The sequence below is a fragment of the Carassius gibelio genome, chromosome B1, assembly GCF_023724105.1.
Source record: "Carassius gibelio isolate Cgi1373 ecotype wild population from Czech Republic chromosome B1, carGib1.2-hapl.c, whole genome shotgun sequence".
NCBI classification, from domain to species: domain Eukaryota; kingdom Metazoa; phylum Chordata; class Actinopteri; order Cypriniformes; family Cyprinidae; genus Carassius; species Carassius gibelio.
The window spans coordinates 21,573,845-21,595,981 of NC_068396.1; the positions used below are offsets into that span (position 1 = coordinate 21,573,845).

At 35.8% G+C, this 22,137-nt stretch overlaps 3 protein-coding genes across 4 annotated transcripts in view; all 3 read left to right on the plus strand.

Annotated features, from left to right (window-relative positions):
- Positions 1-1,372, plus strand: part of epha6 (eph receptor A6) — a 113,211-nt gene extending 111,839 nt beyond the window's left edge. The window contains exon 18 of one of the 2 annotated variants that reach the window (XM_052547074.1): positions 239-1,372. In XM_052547074.1, coding sequence (XP_052403034.1) covers positions 239-274 — 36 coding nt within the window. In that variant the 3' untranslated portion in view covers positions 275-1,372. The remainder of the gene's footprint in view (positions 1-238) is intronic. The other variant, XM_052547075.1, reaches the window with a different exon arrangement.
- Positions 1,373-2,608: 1,236 nt separating this feature from the next.
- Positions 2,609-10,106, plus strand: arl6 (ADP-ribosylation factor-like 6). The gene is made up of 8 exons (XM_052544738.1): positions 2,609-2,692; positions 3,943-4,088; positions 4,219-4,280; positions 4,394-4,462; positions 4,585-4,679; positions 5,125-5,254; positions 8,329-8,384; positions 8,988-10,106. Exons 2-8 carry the CDS (start codon positions 3,966-3,968, stop codon positions 9,011-9,013), a joined length of 561 nt encoding a protein of 186 aa, XP_052400698.1. The 5' UTR covers positions 2,609-2,692; positions 3,943-3,965; the 3' UTR covers positions 9,014-10,106.
- Positions 10,107-13,615: 3,509 nt separating this feature from the next.
- LOC127948319 (high affinity choline transporter 1-like) lies at positions 13,616-21,922 on the plus strand. The gene is made up of 9 exons (XM_052544737.1): positions 13,616-13,853; positions 14,112-14,362; positions 15,063-15,176; positions 15,292-15,447; positions 15,581-15,729; positions 16,439-16,588; positions 16,881-17,034; positions 18,483-18,700; positions 19,850-21,922. Exons 2-9 carry the CDS (start codon positions 14,179-14,181, stop codon positions 20,501-20,503), a joined length of 1,779 nt encoding a protein of 592 aa, XP_052400697.1. The 5' UTR covers positions 13,616-13,853; positions 14,112-14,178; the 3' UTR covers positions 20,504-21,922.
- The last annotated feature ends 215 nt before the right edge of the window (positions 21,923-22,137 follow it).

Here is a 22,137-nt window from a genome sequence, read left to right on the forward strand (position 1 = left end):
ATATACACATACACATACTCTCATACAAACGCTTCTCCAAGCATCGCTAGACCCCCAAAACAAACACACACACACACTCCCTTCAGGTCTGGACTGTCTGTCTGTCTGTCATCATGAGACATGCTCCACAGCCCTATGTTTCTGTCATAATCCAGCATCTCCATCTCAAAGACCATGAAGAAACATGCCTAATGTCATGAATTGTTTGTATTCTTGATGAACTGACTGTGTGTAACAGGAAAATTGGACCATTTACCCGGAGGATCCACAGTAAACAATGGCACCATTCTGTTGTTACGAAGATGTCATCTGTCAATCATCCTGCAAGTTCTGTGATTGACTGGACTCCAAACCTGAGAACTTTGAATAGCATATTTGCTATTTTAATGTATTAAATTACATGTCTTAAGAGATTTTCCTGGTTTATTCATCAAGCCTCTGAAATGAGAGACTATGGATCTGTTGAATGTCTTCAGCTTTAAATGGCTATTATACATTGTTTATCACATCTGATATTTATCCTGATATTTATATGTACGTGTGACTTTGTTTCTTTTTTGGTTGCCTTTTGTTTAGTTCCTTTTCTAAGCAATATGTGCAGTCTTTAGAAAACCAAGAAAAGAGCCAACGTAGGGAACGGAGAGTTTAATCTTGCTATGTTGAAAAAAAAAAAATGCCACACAAAACCATTGACTTCCTCAGGCTGTCAGCGAGGTGGTAAAAGTCTGACCTTTCAGAAGACTGTAAGCCATTTTCTTACTCCTGTGCACCACAGTCAAATTGAACAAACTTAGACAAATCCATTCAGACCGAGATTTGAGAACTGCACACATTTGTTCAGTCTACTTTGGTGTACAGATTCTATAGACACCTCTGATATTTCATCAGTTTGCCTTGTGACTATGAAACTATTGTCATAGAGTAAGTGGAGAATATTTGAGGTGAAAGGTTGCAGTAAAATGTTCTCCTATAGAGGACATGACAATATAGCACTCTGCATGTTGGCAAGTATTTTTCCCAACACAGCAGGCCTACATACACGCATATCTTCAATGGCAACAAATGCATTTGCAGTCTCTTTCGCTTCCACCATACAAACGCACAATACTGTACCATGTTCATTAGCTGATACCTGAACACATGTTCGGGACACTGAGACCACTTGACAAACTTCAAGTTGCAATGTGCAAGAAAGTGCAAGAGAACAGAGTGCTTACTTTAAGCAGGGCAAGAGAAAACTCTGGGCAATCAGGTCATAATGTATTGTTCATAGTAAACTAATTGTACATTATTTTTTATAATTTATAAAGAGTACAGAGAGATAAAGGTGATATAGGTTAAATGTTTGTAAAAATAAATGATAACGGATATTTCTTGTGTTTTCTTGAGTCTATCACAAGCAAAATTTTATTTATTGTAATGTGGACTGCGATTTCACTTTTTTATATACATTACAAAATGAAATCATGAAGAAGCTACATGCAATTTAGTTGTAACAGTATTTGCAGATCTAACATGAATAGTTTGCCCAAAAATGGATAAAAATGTCACCCTCACCCTCAGGAAATCCAAGGTTGAGATGAGTTTGTTTCTTCATCAGAACAGATATGGAGATTTTTAGCATTACATCGCTTGCTCACCACTGGATCCTCTGCAGTGAATGGGTGCCGTCATCACAACAACTCACAAGTTTGTAATCAACAAATCTATCACAATGTTTTTATTTACCATTTATTTAAGTCATTTACCATTTTACTGCATTCTCCAGTGAAGAAGTTATTTTCTCTGAATCAGGAGAGAGATATGCACAGATCAAGCACTGATTACAAGCAAAAACAGTCCAAAAAGTGGATTTTGATGTGTATATACCGTAAATTGAGATTTGATTAATCATCGTAAAATGTAATCAATCTGACACAAAAAAAAAGTTAGCTATATTGCTGTAATTACAGACCTTACTAACTTCAACAGTCAAATGTCTAATGAACCCAGATATCTATTTTCCCTAATGTCTAGGCATAATGAAAAATGGACCGCAAATAGTGAGGTCAGTATTTTTTTTTTTTTTTTTCAGAAATAGGTTATTCTGGCTGGTTATTTTCTCTCCACTCGTGCCAGGAACTATATTGTGGGCTTTTACAAAATAGAAATTATCATAAATAAAATGGTTAGCTTGAAATGCTATTTTTAAACCATTACTATGATGATAATAATAATAATAATAATAATAATAATAATAATAATATAGAAGCTTAAAAAGTATTGTATAAAGAATGCGGTAATGGGTTGTGACACAGAGAACAAAGCTGGGTATACATCAATGAAAACAACAAGCTTTGCTTCAGTTAACCTGTGCTCCAATTCTTTCTGGTCGCATTTATTGATTAATGTAATTTAATTACTTTTTTAAGAGCTTGACAATTTAACAATAAGGGTTTCTTAAGCCAAACTATTGGTCGTCTGTACCTGTGGTCATTTGTAATAATTTTTTTATATTTAATTTGATACACGGATTTGAACGTCACCATAAAATATTTATTTATTTATTTATTTATTTATTTATTATTTTTTTACGCAAAGCTACACTTCTGACATTGTCCATTTGATGGCGCTCTGAAGTAAACATGTGAGTCGAGAGAAAAGGCGTCATCGTCTCCTAGCAGCGAGTTTTACAGGGTTACCAGGACGTCAGGTAAGTGTGTTTGGATGTATATGTATGGGACTTATGCTTGTAAAATCACATTTAACCAAAACATAGACAACATACAACTTGAGCAGAGCCAGGGCAGAAAAGTAAGAAAGATTTCTTCATGTAATTTAACGTTTACGTTGCAGCAGACTGAAAGAGCAGGTCAGCCAACCAGTTAGCCGTCATCTGCAACGAACATGAAAGCCGTAACCTTAGTTTAGCAGAAAATGTCGTGTGAATATGGATATATTTGATCGTTTAAGAGAACAAAAGGCAGAAACGGAAGTGTTTGGGTTATTTAAGCAGTCTCGTGTAACGTTTTGTGAAGCGTTAGCCCGCGTGCTAATGAGCTCAGAGGATTACAGGCTCTTCTCGTAGATTACGCTTTTACGGGTCCGTTCATGTGTTTCTGACCTATCTCTGTTGTCATTGGATTCATTGATAGTTACTTTAGGTTAATGTGTAAAGCTATGTTATGCGACTGAAATATGCTTTCATATAGGCTACACAACAGGTGGGTATTTTGTTTAGACCCAAGAGGGCATGCAAATAAATACTGCTACGAGTTTACATATTCAAGTACGTAAACGCTTGTATATGCACGTGATTAATTAGGTTCATGTACTAATGTTACAGCTGTCAGTGCATGTCGCAAGCTGTGTGTCTGCTCGCAGCTCAAGTTAATTCACTTACATCGGATTATCAAAAAAAGAAGAGAACAAGCTCATTTTCTTATCAGACTAGCCGCTGATAGCCAACGATGACCCGTCTCCAAATACTGAAAGGTTTCAAATGATAACTTCTTTTATTATTAAAACAGTGCATTAGTGTTGTTTTTGAGCAGTTTATAATTGTAAGCCTATATTATATAGGAAAACAATTCTATATGTATTTATGAATATCAGATATGCTAATGCAAAATTAAAATAATAATACACAAACACAAATAATCAATTAAAATGCAATAAATAATACATCAAATAATAATATATTACAATAATAGCATGGGTTTAAGCAGTCCTCTGCATCTGTTTATGTTTATTCAGGATGCATTAAATAGATTAAAAAGTGACAGTAAAGACATTTTATTATAAACACTGTTTATAATGTGAACAATTATATTTCCAACCAGTGCTGATATCCAAAAAAAAAAAAAAAAAATACGTTTTTGTTGGCCCAAATTGTTTGTCAGCCTCTGGATGCATCTAATGAATAATCTAATGGAGCTTGTCTTTGATGCGATCTCTTTCCAGAAGCGTCCCATCTAAACAGGCAAATGGGGCTTTTTGACAAGCTTGCAGGGTGGCTGGGCCTGAAGAAGAAGGAAGTGAACTTGCTATGTTTAGGTCTGGACAACAGTGGAAAAACTACCATCATCAACCAGCTAAAGCCATCCAATGTATGTCTCACTCCTGTCTGTGGACCCCGATATAAAATAGTTTGGTTTTCACCTGTTTGTGTTTGTATATTCACTTGATTTCTGTTTGTATGTGAGCACACAATTGTCATATTGCCTTTATTCCTTGCAGGCTCAGGCTCAAGACATTGTCCCAACTATAGGTTTCAGCATAGAAAAGTTTAAGACTTCAAGGTGAATATTTGAAAGCGTTAACTATAGATAATGTTATTTAGTTCATAGGTGTCTGAGAACCATTTGTCCTTTCTCAAAATCGTACTAACACGATATCCCCTTTTTCGCCATAGTCTTTCTTTCACAGTGTTTGACATGTCAGGGCAGGGCAGATACAGAAATCTGTGGGAGCACTATTACAAGTGAGTTTCTCTGTTAAAGGCTTATCTGATTATCTTTACTGAGCTAATGGAGTCTCATAGCCTACTCTAGAATCGATCTGTGGTTTTTTTTGTGTGTTTATCCTTTTTTATGCTGTTTTCAGGGAGGGTCAGGCCATCATATTTGTGATTGACAGTGGTGATAAACTTAGAATGGTGGTGGCAAAAGAAGAATTGGATACCCTTTTGAATCACCCTGGTACGTTTTTCAGTGATCTCTATTGTAGTCATTTTCAATTAGATTAAAGGAATAGTTCACCCAAAAATGAAAATTTGCTGAAAATGTACTAACCCACAGGCCTTCCTTTCATGGGAGCAGATTTGAAGTAATTTAGCATTACATCTCTCTCTCTCACCACCGGATCATTAGCTGTGAATGAGTGCCTTCAGAATGAGAGTCCAATCAGCTGGTAAACGCATCACAATAATCCACATGACTCCAGTTCATCAGTTAACATGTTGTGAAGCAGAAAGCTCTATGTTAGCAAGAAACAAACTCATCTACATCTTGGATGGCCTGAGGAAGAGTACATTTTCAGCAAATCTTAATTTTTGGGTGAATTCATTTAAAAGCACCCTAAAGCTCATGCATGTTGTTTTTTTGTTTGTTTGTTTGTTTGTTTGTTTTTTCTGGGCATGGTCAGATATTAAGCACAGGAGGATACCTATACTCTTTTTCGCAAACAAGATGGACCTCAGGGATGCACTGTCGGCAGTAAAGGTCTCCCAGCTCTTGTGTCTGGAAAACATTAAGGACAAACCATGGCACATCTGGTAAGAAATAGATTGTGGTCTACTGACATTGAAATAATTTTCATAATAATAATAAAAAAAAAAATCAAAGCACTGTTTAAGTTACAGTTAATAACTGAACATTTGCATTGTGTTTCATAATCTGATTTGGTTGAGATTGTGATCTCAGAAATTCTTAATGATGGAAAGTTGGAGACTCTATAGTTTAGGTTTTGGTTAGACACCATACTGAATTTAACAGGAATTAAACTTTTATATTTTAGGGATAGACTTGCAGTCTTTACAATAACATTCACTAAAGATCCTAAATCACATAATTTTCACAATTCACAACTTTTTTTTTTTTTTTTTCTAAAGTCCGTTTGTCAAGATGTGGGAAGGTTTATATAAGTGAAATAATTATGAAGTATGTGTATAATTGATTAAAGGGAACTCTTTAATTATATTACACAATGAAGGGTTTGATTTTCTTTGTACATTGGGTGGAATGTCAGAGTAATCAAGCTAATGCAGCAGGCAGCACGTTAAGAGGTTTAGCTTTAGTTACAGCATTCAACAAATGTCATAATAAATGAGGAAAACTGTTACATACCGCAGTGACAAGCATTCCTATTTAGACGGAATTAGATTTTTCAGAGGAACCCTGAGCTAGCCAGGGTAGGTCATTTGCTTTTAGTTTTTTTACAAAGGTTGTGTGTGACATGTTCAATTCAGATGTTAATAACACAATCACAAAGTATGTATGTGACAAATTTGCTTAATCTCCTCAGGGTAAACCTGGCCTGTCTGAATGATGATGGTTTTTTTTTTTGTTTTTTTTTTTAACAACGTGTGTGTGTGTGTGTGTGTACAGGTGCTGCTCATATGATTAGAATATCATCAAAAAGTTGATTTATTTCACTAATTCCATTCATAAAGTGAAAATGTTATATTATATTTATTCATTACACACAGATTCATATATTTCAAATGCTTATTTCTTTAATTGTGATGATTGTAACTGACAACTAAAGAAAATCCCAAATTCAGTATAACAGAAAATTAGAATATTGTGAAAAGGTTCAATACTGATGACACCTGGTGCCACACTGTAATCAGCTAATTAACTCAAAACACCTGCAAAGGCTTTTAAATAGTCTATCAGTCTAGTTCTGTAGGCTACACAATCATGGGGAAGACTGCTGACTTGACAGTTGTCCAAAAGAGGACCATTGACACCTTGCACAAGGAGGGCAAGACACAAAAGGTCATTGCAAAGAGGCTGGCTGTTCACAGAATGTTGTGTCCTAGCACATTAATAGAGAGGCAAAGGGAAGGAAAAGATGTGGTAGAAAAAAAAGTGTACAAGCAATAGGTATAACCACACCCTGGAGTGGATTGGGAAACAAAAACCCATTAAAAACTGTGGGGGAGATTCACAAACAGTGGACTGCAGCTGGAGTCGGTGCTTCAAGAACCACTACGCACAAACATATGCAAGACATGGGTTTCAGCTGTCACATTCCTTGTGTCAAGCCACTCTTGAACAACAGACGGCATCAGAAGTGTCTAAAGACAAAAGGACTGGACTGCTGCTGAGTGGTCCAAAGTTATTATCTCTGATGAAAGTAAATTTAGCATTTCCTTTGTAAATCAGGGTCCCAGATTTTGGAGGAAGAGAGGAGAGGCACACGATCTACGTTGCTTGAGGTCCAGTTTAAAGTTTCCACAGTCAGTGATGGTTTGGGGTGCCATGTCATCTGCTGGTGTTGGCCCACTGTGTTTTCTGAGGTCCAAGGTCAATGCAGCCGTATACCAGGAAGTTTTAGAGCACTTCATGCTTCCTACTGCTGACCAACTTTATGGAGATGCAGGTTTCATTTTCCAACAGGACATGGCGCCTGCACACAGTGCCAAAGCTACAAGTACCTGGTTTAAGGACCATGGTATCCCTGTTTTTAATTGTCCAGAAAACTCACCTGACCTTAACCCCATAGAAAATCTATGGGGCATCGTGAAGAGGAAGATGCGATATACCAGACTCTAGAATGCAGAAGAGCTGAAGGTCACTATCAGAGCAACCTGGGCTCTCATAACACCTGAGCAGTGCCACAGACTTATCGACTCCATGCCACGCCGCATTGATGCAGTAATTCAGGCAAAAGGAGCCCCAAAGGAGTAGAGTGCTGTACATGCTCATACTTTTCATTTGGCCAAGATTTCTAAAAATCCTTTCTTTGTATTGGTCTTAAGTTATATTCTAATTTTCTGAGATACTGAATTTGGGATATTCCTTATTTGTCAGTTATAATCATCAAAATTAAAAGAAATAAACATTTGAAATATATCAGTCCGTGTGTGATGAATTAATATAATATACAAGTTTCACTTTTTGAATAGAATTAGTGAAATAAATCAACTTTTTGATGATATTCTAATTATATGACCAGCACCTGTATACAAACATAGATAGATAGATAGATAGATAGATAGATAGATAGATAGATAGATAGATAGATAGATAGATAGATAGATTGATTGATTGATTGATTGATTTGGATTCTGTAAAAATATTTAGAAGTTTATTATGCTCACCAAAGCAGTATTTTCATCTTTGATCAAAAATACAGTAAAAACAGAAGTATTGTAAAATATTTTTACAATTTAAAATAAACTATTTTCCGCCTTAATATATTTTAAAATGTAATGCATTCCTGTGAAGCAAAGCTGAATTTTCAGCGGTCAGTATTACTCCAGTCTTCAGTGTCACATGATCTTTCAGAAATACTTATTATATGCTTATTTGATGCTCGAGAAACATTTATTATTGAAAACATATGTAATGCTCTTGTTATTTTTTTATTTGTTTGTGGAAATGGTGATACTTTTTTTGTGGATTCTTTGATGAATAGAAAGTTTAAAATGTATTTGAAATCAAATGTTTTAACAATGTAAAAGGCTTCACTGCCCCATTTGATATATTTAATGTCCTTGCTGAATAAAACTTTATTATTATTAAAAAAGAAACCATACTTGAGCTTAGATGTTTGAACAGTATTGTGTATATATGTTATACTTGTACAGTATATTAAATTCATATATTAAATAAATTACAGTGCAAGTGATGCAGTGAAAGGTGAAGGTCTTCAGGAGGGTGTAGACTGGCTGCAAGGTAAATACACCTAATCCATGTTCTGTGCATTTAATTTCCTGTTTGTCTTTGAATTATTAGTTTCTTTCTTCAGAGATGAGCTGAAATGATTTTGCCAAATATATATATATATATATATACTACATAAACTGTTTAAAATGTTCAATGCCTTTTATATTCTTGTTTTATTTCACCCATAGAACAAATTGCACAGTAAGTATTGTAGTTTAAGTTCCCAGATGTGTTGAGATTGTTGGTTAATTGTACAGTTAAATTTAACTTTAACTGTTAGAGCTCACTTTTGGGCTGTATTTATTTATCCTTGCACCAATTTACACTTCATTTCGGCCTTATAGAAGACATTTCAAAGGCAAATTATCTTTTTATGATATCTCAAAGATTAGATACAGCCCAAAACTATTTCAGACCCCCTTCTCCTCCTTGTTGTCTGAGGTGCATTTGAGTAAGTCAATAACAATTAAATGAAGTCCACAGACATCTGTTCTCCTTTACCAGAGTTTTAGTTTGGTCCAGTTAATGCAACCATTAAAGATCTCACCTTTATCTGACAATGCATCAAAATGTATAATGATTTAAATCTGTTGTTTCCCCTCTCATTAACAGATCAAATCAGAGGGATGAAAACATAAAACCCTCCTGAGATATAAAAACAGTCAAGGTCACCAGCTGCAATGGCGGAGCCAGACAAAAAAAGATCTTCACCTTTTGTGCTGATGTTAAAATCAATTAGGTTGGTAGTGTAAAAACTGATTTGGCTTTGATTATAGCCCTGTCTCACTAGGTATATAAACATCTCAGTTGATCTGATCACAAGTGGTCAGGCAGAACTTTGATTTTTAAACATTATTCCGACAGTTGTTTTCTTTGAAATCCACAAGGATCTCGTGAAGTTTAACCTAAAAGCCCGAAAACTGATTGACAGATTCCCTGTTCTCCAGAAAGCATAAGAACACTCGAATGTAAACAAAAAAAATTGTCTATATACATTTCTGACTACCTTCAGATGAGTAAGATCAGAAACATTTCACCCATTCTGTTCACCTTAGCTATTTTGCTTATATCAGGTGTAAATTTGTCTGTTACGATGCATCTAGTATTTGATCATTGCATCTTCTGTCTTGATGAATACATACACTACACTTCTCTCTAGATGAATTACACTACACTTCTTGGCTGCCAATGCTGTAAAGTTATTCTTTTGAGAAACTCACTGTAACCGGTTTCTCAGACAGCAGAGCCCAGTGGCTGATATTTTATATCTTATAAAATATATCTATGTTTTTGAATAGATAGAACACATTCCCAAGCAGTGTTTATTCCATTGCTTCGAAATGTAAAATTGGTCAAAGCTTGTTACTGTAGTAATGTACCGTAGTGCTGTTTATTCAGAATTATACTATGATATATTTTTTCCATGCATTCTATGCATGTTGTCAGAAAGGAAATGTTTATTTGTTTAGGAATTATTTTCCATAAACTTTTTGTTTTAAAAACATATGTAAAGGAATTGTTGCTTCATTTTTATCTTGTGTTTTGTCTATACAAAGTACATTTTCACATTAACTTATTTTCTAAACAAAGCATTTCACTGATTTTTAGCATTTTCTTTTTCTTGCTTTTTCTTGCTGTTTTATTCATAAATATGTGATGTTGTAATAGAATGTTAAAGAATAAACCAAATCTGGGGCTTAGTCTGTGTATGAAGGCTATCTCTATACAGTACATGTATTTATCTGTGTTTTATTTTGTCAATAATCAGCTTACCGGTCAATGCCAGAGTATGGCACACAGCTTCATCCTTCTTTCTCTTTAAATAATCAGTGTAGCCAGAGCTCTTGGAGTCTGAACTATGTGAAGGACAGCTGTTATGGGGTGGCTGAACCATGGCAGTGATTATCGTTGTGGAAAATCCAATGCACTTGCTCATTAAGACCACAACATCAGCACGGTCATATAGGCTACTGAAAATGGCAGAATCTCATCTAATCACAGTGCCATCTGCCATTTTTATGGAATCACACTCATTTTATGTCTTATCCGGCCACTGAAATACTTAGTGGTGCCAAGACTGCAGTGTGCTGTCATTGGAGAAGTCAGCTGGAGCTTCATCTCATTTAATTATGTGTGATGATTTAACCATTATCAACAGAACAACTGCACAAATACAAGTGTGATATTGCTGTATTTTGGTATATTGAAAGAGTACTTTGCATTTTAGACCCAAGTATTGGCAGTCACTTCGCTTATTTTTCTTCGTCAAAGAATTAAGCGCCAAACAACACCAAAGCAGGATCTAAGCTGACACTAGTGAAGTGTTTTGTTTCTGAAAGAAACATTTAAAGGAATTATTCAATAATGTGCTTCTAGTACTATCCGTCGCCACCTACTGATATATAGCATATAACCAAAATTATATGTATATCATAACTCTTGTAGTGTAAGAAGCTTTTGTGGCAGAATATATCTGGTATCTGATCCTATTATATTTGTAAAATGCCTCTGAAAGGAATGCAGCACTGTCGTTTTTTTGTTTAATAAGTTTGTTGCATGCAGGTTAAATTTCTGTGGAGGAGAGAATATTCCGAGCTAACAAAGTAATTTCATTCACCCAGACTTTACCTTCTTCAAATGATCCCGTTTTGTGTTTCACAGAAATCAAGCAGGTTTGGACCGACTTAAGGCTAAAGTATTAAATTTATGGGCTGTCCCTTTAATCTAACAGCAAATGGAAAATATGCTGTATTTCCATCTCCCTTCTGGTGCAGGTGAAGCGGCCGTACTAGAGACAGACTGTGCAGATCCCCCGAGAAGAAGTGACAGCAGATATAAAACACAGAGGAGACTCTGAGCTCCGTGCGCAGTGTCAGACCTTCTCGTTTAGTCACGCGTAACAGACGTGACGCAGATGTGGGGCCCTGTGGCTTCTAAGTGCCCACTGCTTGCCACTTCCATCTCCTTTTGGTAATGGCAAAGAAAGTTCTCTCTCTCTCTCTCTCTCTCTCTCCCCCCACTGCTTCCCTGAACATAAGTATAGTTTATTTTACGTCGAACTTTTTAATGTGCGGTAGCCGTATTATACAAGACAACTGAAATGTAACAAACGTTCACCTGCCGTTACCGTGCAGAAGGGCCGCTAGTTCCCCCTTCTGCCGCTAGATGGCAGTAGCACTATTCTGCAATTGACTAATGAAAGACAGACAACAATTAAACAGATTAAATGTACACAATATGGATTTCTTTAGCTTCCATAAATAATTTTTCGATGAAATGGTCACGTTTATTTTGTTTTCTTTACAAATGTGTCACCCGAGCACGGGTTGTTGTGAATAGGCTACACGTTTTTAAATCGAATAGCCTATATTTTGTTTTGCTGTTTGTAATTCTTTACAGTTTTGTCAAATCTGCTGTTGATTTGTCCATGAAAAAAATGCATGTTCATCTCTCAGTGACACACTTCAAAGAACTCGAAACAGATGTGAAGTGCTCATTAGCGGAGCAGAATCTGCGCACCGTGACTGTTCCCATGCACCGAGGGATCGAGAAGAAAACAGGATTCGACACTTTAAGTGATTCCAGATAAACATGGGGGATAAAAGTAAAATACCTTGTCATTCTCCTATCGGATTTTTTTTTTTTTTTTTTTTTTTTGGATATCGGATATTCTCCTTCTGTTTTAAACGGACACATAACTTTTCTCAAAATGCCAGGTCTACTTTTAGACCCTGTGCCAGAAAAAGACACATTTGCTGTTAAAAACCGTTGAGGGATCTCGACCAAGCCTTTTTTTGACTACAAAGAACTGCAACATCTGTACAGGAACATGCTCGAAGCCGTCTGCTTATAATTGGGACTCACTCGGCATGAAGGCTGTCAGAATCTTACCAGTTAAATTAGTATAGAACAGATCTGGCTTCCATTAAATTGGTTCGTTTGGAGAGTTGCATTCAGTTTTTTTTTTTTTTTTTTTTTTTTTTTTTTTTTTTTTTTTTTTATGGAAGATATAAAATAGCCTGTTTATAGTACATCTCCTCGCATAATTAAATGCATAAATGTCAAACTTAGAGAAGCAATTAGCGGCCAAAAAGTTTCAGATTGTACAGATTCAGGCGGGAAGCCTGTCTCGGCAAGAAGGCTGTAATGTCTAGTGTCTGTATAAGCTTTCATGACGAAACTGGATTCCATAGCCGTGAATGTTATTAAAAAGCTAGTCATATTTGCGACATATTTAACATGAATGAAAACGAGCCTGTGATGGGCTTAGTGCAGTGCGTTCTAGATCGTAGCCCTAAAGTTGTGTAGGTTTGACTACATCTCTTAAAAAATCTGAGTAGACATAAAAGTCCAGCTTTGAAAGATGTTAAATAATGTTATATAGAGTATTTACATTCCAAAGTCTGTAAGTTTATCAATCACAGCCTCGTTTTAATCCGTGTTAAAATCAATGATGTCCATTGGTTATTTGAAAGTACCATAATACTCTGAGTCTATATTCTGTTTATAGTTGTGTATCCTTTTTTCCGATTTTAAATAAACGATATTCTCATTGAATAAACGATAATTAACATGTAGCTAGCTAACATAAGCATATATAACTGAAAAAGTGTCCAAGTGGCTATGTTTAACCACTGGGTGGCAGAATGTCAAGAATTATTCAATTCTGTGCGAATTTAGAAACCAGCACTTCAACAGCACTTTTTTTATTTTAAAAATGTAGTCTTTTACAATTATTTTAATTCTTCAGCGATATACATTTGAGTGCCTAAACTATCTTAGAAACAAAATGAACATTTACTGCTTTGCTTACAGCATATACATGCCTATAGAAACGTTTAAAACAAAGAAATAACATGCTTTAAACGTGTAAAAACAGCAAGTCAAAGAAGGAAAAAAGGAGGGGGGGGGTACGAGAAAAACGCACTGCTGCGGATTACTGTCGTCTTCTTTAAACATTAGTTTGAATTCGGCTGTACCTCACTCTTTAAATGTGTATTTTCACAATACTTGAGTTTGGAGTGTTTGGGTGGCGTCTGAAGCGCTTTTGTGAGGCTGGCGCGGGATCTGGTTGTGTCCTCAGCACTCTGGACAGCGCCTGCTCTTGCTCTCCACCGCTGCTTCGGAGACTCATACAGGCTGCCATAAAATCTCAGCCAAGAAAACATGAATGGACGCGATATAGTTCACTTCTCTTGATTTACAGCTGTTTCCCCCGTCCAGCGATTTTCAGTTGACTTGATAACCTTCAGTGACGCGCAACTCATTTGCACGATCTAACATCTTTATTCATAAATAGCCCCCATTCAGATCTCTCTGACGTTCATCTACCCTCTGACGAAACCTGCTCCTATAAGATTCACAGTAAGTTTGGCTGACTCGGATTGTGCTGGACTGCTCTTCTCCTGAGGTGATAGTTGGGCTCTTTTGTTTTGCACTGTTGGTGGCAGTTGAGTGGCTGGCGGCTAATTCACAAAGGTGAGGCACTTTAATGATGTTGAATTGTGAAATAGTTGGTATTTTTGCCCCCACTTAAACCAGAAACATGAAATGATCGGAATTGACCACGAAATGTTGAAAAGTATGAAGCTACTTTATAATAAATAGACATTTATAATAATTTGAAATTAGTTGAATTTTTAATTCTGCGTCTTTTTTGTGTGTGTGTTTAGAAGCACAATAGACTGATTGATTGATTTTTCTAATTCTACCTTCTTTTCTTGCACGCCTGTTTAGGTCTCTTTTCGTTAGGTCTCAATGAATTTCGGTTCTTTAGAGATACAAAGAGTTTAGCAGAGAGAAGATGAACATCCATGTGGAGGGCTTGGTGGCGATTGTCATCTTCTACGTGCTGATCCTGATAGTGGGAATCTGGGCAGCATGGAAAAACAAGAATTCCGGCGTGATGGAGGGAGTTGATCGCAGTGAGACCATCATGGTCGGCGGAAGGGATATTGGCTTATTTGTCGGCGCGTTTACTATGACTGGTGAGTTTCAGAGAGACCTAATAAAAAAAAGCGCTTCAATGTATGCATACACGATATGGCATATAACATAAATGAAGTTGTTTTTTGTTGTTGTTGTTGTTGTTGGTTTTTCTTTTTCTTTTCTTTTTTTTTACGACTTTACTAATCTAAAAATACACACACACACACACACATAGGCTATATTACTGCCTGATACTGCCTGTATCTAGGCTATATATATTGAAAAAAAGTAAAATAACGATGAGATGTATCTTCATGTCTTTCTATATTAGAGAAGCAAAATAAATATTAATTGGACAAATAAACCTTCAATCGTTGTTGTTTTTTTTTTATTATTATTATTTTTTTATAAATAAATTAATTAATAATGGACTAATTCAGAAATTCACAGGCCTAAATTGTAATACGTTATGTATTATGTTTTATTGTATTTCTGCATTATAAGTGCAATTTCGCTGTGTCTATGAATTTTTTTAACATTAAACGGTTCTGTTTGGTTATATATATATATATATGTGTGTGTGTGTGTGTGTGTGTTTCCTTCTTTCTTTCTTTCTTTCTTTCTTTCTTTCTTTCTTTCTTTCTTTCTTTCTTTCTTTCTTTCTTTCTTTCTTTCTTTCTTTTTACCCATGCATGTATTATTCATTCTGGTACTGTTACTAATTATTTAATAATTTTGTTTTTAAACATAATTTAATAGCAACTTGGGTCGGAGGAGGTTATATCAACGGCACGGCAGAGAATGTTTATCTTCCCGGGTACGGCCTGGCATGGGCACAGGCTCCCTTTGGATATGCGCTCAGCCTTGTTTTGGGTATGTTGCATGTGTAAGCAGTTTGGATAGAAACATATTTTCAGTGTTAAAGTTAGCAGAACTAGAAGCAAGTATCTGTCAAACATATAATTTCCATGAATTGATTCGTGTCAAGGTGGCCTTTTCTTTGCCAAACCCATGCGCTCCCGGGGTTACGTCACCATGCTTGACCCCTTCCAGCAAATGTATGGAAAAAGGATGGGTGGTCTGCTATTCATCCCTGCACTAATGGGGGAAATGTTTTGGTCAGCCGCCATCTTATCTGCCCTTGGTAAGAAAAGAGAGGCAACTGATATCCTAGAAAGACACAATGTCAATTTGCAAGGACTTTCATTATTGTATTAGGACACATTCTATAATACTGCAGTAAAGCTTTAATTAAACATTTTTTGTTTGCATCACAGGGGCCACACTGAGTGTGATCATTGACATCAACATCAATATGTCTGTGATTATTTCGGCTCTTATTGCTATTTTCTACACGCTGGTGGGAGGACTGTATTCAGTGGCATACACTGATGTTGTCCAGCTCTTCTTCATTTTTTTAGGACTGGTAAGTCTTCACAGAAGCACATGATGAAGTCACCGATAGGTGTCATTTTCCCCTTGATTCATGTCTGCATGTCTTCAGCAGCACAGAACACTCTGTGATTTATCAAAGTGGCTGTTTGCCGTGCAGTTTTGACAGTAATGGCTCATCAACCACCCTTTAAAGATACAAGCGATAGGAATAAAGAAGTGAAAGAAGAAATCAAATATTTTTCCTTTTTTTTTAGTTATGTTTTAATGGTCTTTATTATTATTATTATTATTATTATTATTATTATTATTATTATTATGGTAATACTTTTAAGGTGTCATAATATTATAATTCAAATAAATTACATGCAAGCAACCCTAAGCCGAACCCTAATCCTAACCCTGACCATATAGTATGTACTTGTATTTAATTAATATTACTCAGTACTTAAATGTATAATTTCAAATTCCACTTTAAAACAAAGTATTACCGTTTTTATTTATTATTAAATTGTTCAATATAATAAACTAATACAATTACTAAAATAACATAATTAATTGAACAGAAATCATATGTGAATGTAAAAAAAAATAGATATTTAATTTCACAATATTGAAAAATGTTTAATGCTCAAAATATATTTGGCTAGTTTTCACTAATACCTGCTACAAATTGAGCATTACAATGTTAATACAATGTTATATATGGTCTGTTACATAGTAATAAACTGTTCTCTTTACAGTGGGTGAGCGTCCCTTTTGCGCTCTCAAACCCAGCTGTTTCTGACATCGGAGTGACAGCAGTGAAGCCGTTCAATGCTAATCAGACCGCATGGCTTGGGAAGATAGAAAGCGCTGACAAATGGATGTGGGCTGACAACTTCTGCCTTCTGGTGAGTGGGCATCCCAATGTAGCATGATGGGATGGAGACAAAATGATTTTGCCAATGGAGAATTCTTGATTCTGAAGGGCCAAACCTAATTTCTCACTTTAGTGAACGATGCAATCATTCGTAGGGAGGAAAGCTAAATAAGACCTGAGGGTGAATAAAGTGTAATACTGGTCTAATCAGGTCACTGTGCTCCTCTAGGTTGCCATTTTTAGATTAGCTTTAATGTTTAAGGGTTACATGTCTGTATCATGCTGTCTGGTGTCTGTATTTACAGTGACGTTTCTGTTTCTAGATGTTGGGGGGGATTCCCTGGCAGGTGTATTTTCAAAGGGTTCTTTCTGCCTCTTCAGCAACCTATGCTCAAGTCCTCTCCTTCCTGGCTGCCTTTGGTTGTATCATCATGGCTATTCCCTCCGTCCTGATCGGAGCCATAGGGGCTTCCACAGGTAAGACAAACCTCTGTACATCTGACTCTTTTTTTTCTGAATAACACTTACATGTTACATGTTATAATAATAGCAGTTAATAATGCCTAATTACATGAAACTAACCCTTGTTGAAACAATTACCATATATTAAGTACATGTTGTTAACTAAAATTAATAAGGACTTAAATATACAATAACATGGTAGGCCTAACAATGACACCGTAAAATAAAGAGTATAAAAAATAAAGTTTTTTTTTTTGTTTTAAATACACCCTTGTAATCTTCAATCAACATTAACTTCCCTTCCGTCTCACAACAATCTGTTTTCTGATGACATCTGCACTGGCACGAAGGCAGGACAATCATTCCTCTGCTCTTATACAATGTTATTTTAGTATCACTGACATACTATTATAGATTTTTTTTTCTAATACATTAAATTAGTTTAGATTGTCTGCTTTCATGTAAATTTTCTTACTAGTTTTTTTAATATCTATATAGTTTTTATAAAAATGTTGACTTCAGTTTTAATTATTTCACATCAGCGTAAACTAAATAATAATTAGAAAAGTTTCAATAGGATAACAACAGGTTATTGCAACTTCATTTCTTGATGACTTTACAAGAACAGTTCATTTATAGCATATATGCGATTCAGAAGAGAAAAAGAAGTTGCTAACAAAGTCATCCAAGCAGTCTAATAAATCTGATTTATAAGCTGTATCCACTTACTGATCTTTAGATCTGTTTGAGTGCAAAAAAAGGAAAGGCTCACTATTTTAGGAATACAGATTGTTAATATGGCTAACAAAAGTGATCTTAATTATACACTAATTATGTTGTATTTTCCCCTCACCCTGTATAATTATTCACAGCTCAGCCAAATTAAAAAAGTGCAACAAAGCATTTTTCATATTGTTTCCTGTGTACCACATGTCCTTGTCCTAAAGCCTAACACCATTTTCCATTTGAGAGTGTACTGCATTTAGTATATACTGACAGTAATTCTAATTATGTAATCAGTTATTTCTGATTATTGGGGAATAGTCTGATTTGATCTCTGGTGTGTTGTGGGAGGTGTTCTCCAGGCTGTATCAGCCCCGGGTGGAAACCATGTTCCCTTCAGATCCCTAAAGAAACGAGTAAATAACAACAGCTGGTCTCCCTCATACATTATTAACAGATTATCCATTTAACGATGTGAACCCTGTAAATATTACATCTGAGGGAGGCACACAGCACCCAGATTTAATCAGCAGACTTTCAGCATCAAAGACACACCACTTATTACTTTACTTATTGGGAATAACAGTCTAATCAAGCAAGTCTTATTGCTTTTGGATTGTGAGTAAAAAGAATTTGAAATTGAATGTTTCATTTAACATGTATTTGACTCATGTATATGCAAAAAAAAAAAAAGCTGCTGGTTATTACATATTATATAGTAAGTGTGTTCTACTGCACAGATTGGAACCAGACAACCTATGGGCCAATTCCTCCCATGCAGAGGGACCAGTCTGACATGATCCTACCGATCGTGCTACAGCATCTGTGCCCGGCCTATATCTCCTTTTTTGGTCTGGGGGCAGTTTCTGCTGCAGTGATGTCATCCGCTGACTCATCCATCTTGTCGGCCAGCTCCATGTTCGCTAGGAACATCTACCAGCTCGCTTTCCGGCAATCGGTGAGAGCCCGTCTAATTGAATTCACTGCAAAAACATAAAAAAAAAAAAAAAGACTCAATATATTTTGTCTTGTTTCCCAGTACAAACATTCTTGAATCAAAAATACATTTACTTACGAAGAAACTAAATCTTAATTTTTCTTACCCCATTGGTGGATATTTTTCTTGTATTAATAAAGTCACTTCTTTTCATTGTTTTTAGAAAATTTGAATTTTCTTTTTACAAGAAAATGTATCTTCACTGTAATAAAAGGTGTAAAGGGATTTTATGCATTGATTTTACAGGTGTTTTACCTGTGTTGTATTTATTTATTTATTTATTTGCATTATGCTGTGCTTTAGGTTTAATGCTTAAAATAAATGTCTGTAAACTTAACAGACAGTGTTCTGGCTGCAAATTACTGGTACATTTTCCATTTTTCAATGGGTTTTTTGTAGTCATATTTCATAAAAATGTTGTGGGCAAAAAACAAAAACAAAAAAACATTGGTAATAACATACCGATATATGAAGAACAGCTCACACAGCAGTCACTTTCAAATCAAGCACTTTTCAGTCGATCAGCTGAAAGGATTTCCATAGCTAACTTTAACGAAAATCTGAGTTGGGAACTTTTTTTTTTTTTACCTTCAAGAGATAGTCCTGAAGGCATGGATTCCTATCGAAATTACTACAATTACAAAATTTTGCCAAGTAGCATTGATTTAAAATGTTTAAATGTTTGTATTGGAATTCATACCAAGAAATTCGTATCAAGAAAACCTTTCTCTTTCTTTTGTAAAACAACTATAATATTTAGAAATGCATACTAATTTATGGATAAAGTAATTCAAGGGATAGTTCAACCAATGTCAGTGATCATCATGTACATAACACAAATGCCATTCAAGAACTTTATGACTTTCATTTTTTGGGGAAACACAAAAGAAGATATTTTGCAGAATGTCTCAGCTATCGTTTTCCATGTAAAGAAACTCAATGGCATCTCTGATCTTTATTGAATGAAAAAAGTGCTTGTCAGTTATTAAAAACTTGCATATTAATCAACTTTTAATGAATTGATCAACAAATTCTTAGTTTTATCATACAGTACCTTGTATCATTTTAATATCGCTCTAATTCTCATCTCATCTTTGTACTGATTTTAAGGCTTCGGACCGTGAGATCGTGTGGGTCATGCGGATCACTATTTTTGTGTTTGGGGCTCTAGCGACAGGCATGGCTCTCCTGACTGGGACCGTCTATGGTTTATGGTACCTGAGCTCTGACCTGGTCTATGTCATCATCTTCCCGCAACTCCTGTGCGTTCTTTTCATCCGTGGCACGAACACTTACGGCTCGGTGGCGGGATACATCTTTGGAATGATCTTGCGAATTGGTGGAGGGGAACCATATCTTAAACTGCCTCCGTTCATCTACTACCCCGGATGGACCATTGAGGAGAAGGTCCATCATGTGACCAAGGAGGTGGAATACCTGGTGATGCAGAGATTTCCCTTTAAGACAGCTTCCATGCTGGCCTCCTTCCTAAGCAATGTGGCTTTCTCGTACCTGTTTAAGTACCTGTTTGAAAGTGGCACCTTTTCAGCTAAATATGATTTCTTGGATGCAGTGGTGGCCAAGCACAGTGCTGAAATAATGGACAAGACCACTCTGGTGAACAAGAACATCATTGGGCTGAATGAAATGACCCCGGTCAAGCCAAGACTTAGTGTTACTTTAGCTGCTACCTTCACCAGGAAGGAAACCCTGACAGAAGAGGAGGACTCCAGCCCAGAGTCACCGAGTCATGAGAATGAGTAGAGACCCTATGTTCAATCTTGATGTGAAGTACAAGGCTTCACCCAATAAGTAAAAAACTATCAGATTTTAATAATATACTTAATTCACTCCAAACACCTTCTCTGGAATTTTCATCTATTCTTTCAAGATGGGAATGGGGAAGCAACTGAAATTCAATGCAAATGGCAAAGAGAGAAGAAAGCAGCAGTGGTTTGAGTAATATTTGGAAAAATTTGGACTTGATGGTGTTAATAACCCTGAGAAGCTCTTCGACTCCTGTCGGTATGTACAAACCCTGAGTGACTCTCCTTTCCCTTCTAAAGAAAATGTTGAGATACCGTGATAATCCTTTGGAAATAATCATATTAAAAGGTTAGTTCACTCAAAGATGGTCTATCATCATTTGCTCAACCTGGATGACTTCATTTCTTCTGTAGAACATAGAACAAAACGTCTCTTTTTTTCATCCGCGCAGTCAAAGTCAATACACTTCGGTGTTCTTATTGACTTTCATTGCATGGACGAAAAAAGCAGCTGAAACATTCTTCAAGCTACGAATGATGACAGAATGTCAATGTCTTGGTGAATTATCCGTTTAATTTCCTAAACCTGGACAAAGATCAGTCCAGATTTGAAAAAAGAAAAAAGAAAAAAACACAATGATTATAATATATCCCATTATAGCTATATTAATAATTAATAGATGTAAGTTCATGTGTCATGTTATTACTTACGTCCCATGATAGATATTAGTGCAGATTATCCTATCGTCCTATCATAAAAATAAAATGTAGCTAAACGGTTATAAGCTGTATTCATAAATGTGTAATCATATAACAAGTGATGTGCTTCCCATCTACAAACTACTTTTAACAACTGTGACATGAGTGCACATGTGGCAAATTTCTTTTTCATGTTCATATTGCAATATTAAGAAGAAGAAAAAAAACAAAGAACATGGAAAATATACAGTATATAATCTTGTAATCACCATAACTAGCTAAGATGGGGGTGATTGGACATTATGCAAACCCGGTTCGTCACTTTGTTGTACTTGAAAATGAATGTAGCTGCAACTGATTTACCAGATGTAACAATCTCCGGGGTCTGTGCTGTGTTATTTTTTTGTGATTTGCTAAGTCATACGTATGTCAAACGAAGTCATTGTACCTGGTTCCAGGATGAGCCAGCTGCTGTGTTATTTTGTTGGCTTTAGCGATAAAGACATTTGTGTGATGTGTGTGTTTACATTCCAATGAATATAATTGTCCAGTATTCCACTAAAATGTAAAGTGTCACTTTACAGTTCTGTATATATAAATATATGCATATATATTTAAATGAGTTGGAGCCAGCTACACAAATCTATATTTATTTATTAAGTGTGGCCTACAGATTAAACATAGGATTATTCAAAGATAATAAATTTTATTGTTAAGACTTTCATAGTTGTGTATTTTTCCAAAGTAATACAGTCCACAAAAACTGCAAGTAATGAAGCGTTTTCCATTTTGTTTAAATTCATCAATTCAACTTGACGAAGTGTGTGTGTCGATAATTTTTGTTCTCGTTTCTGATAGCAAGCACATTTTCTAAGTCTTACGCCACTTCGCACCCCGAAATGATCTGCGGACTGCTGTGGGGCCAGTTATGAA

Bases quoted from the DNA above. Each gene is read 5' to 3' on its own strand.
- LOC127948319 (XM_052544737.1), top strand. From the start codon at position 14,179: ATGAACATCCATGTGGAGGGCTTGGTGGCGATTGTCATCTTCTACGTG. The intron at 15,730-16,438 runs GTAAGTCTTCAC...TTCTCTTTACAG, and splicing joins TCTTCATTTTTTTAGGACTG to TGGGTGAGCGTCCCTTTTGC. The intron at 18,701-19,849 runs GTGAGAGCCCGT...ACTGATTTTAAG, and splicing joins AGCTCGCTTTCCGGCAATCG to GCTTCGGACCGTGAGATCGT.
- arl6 (XM_052544738.1), top strand. From the start codon at position 3,966: ATGGGGCTTTTTGACAAGCTTGCAGGGTGGCTGGGCCTGAAGAAGAAG. The intron at 4,089-4,218 runs GTATGTCTCACT...TATTCCTTGCAG, and splicing joins ACCAGCTAAAGCCATCCAAT to GCTCAGGCTCAAGACATTGT. The intron at 8,385-8,987 runs GTAAATACACCT...TCTCATTAACAG, and splicing joins GGGTGTAGACTGGCTGCAAG to ATCAAATCAGAGGGATGAAA.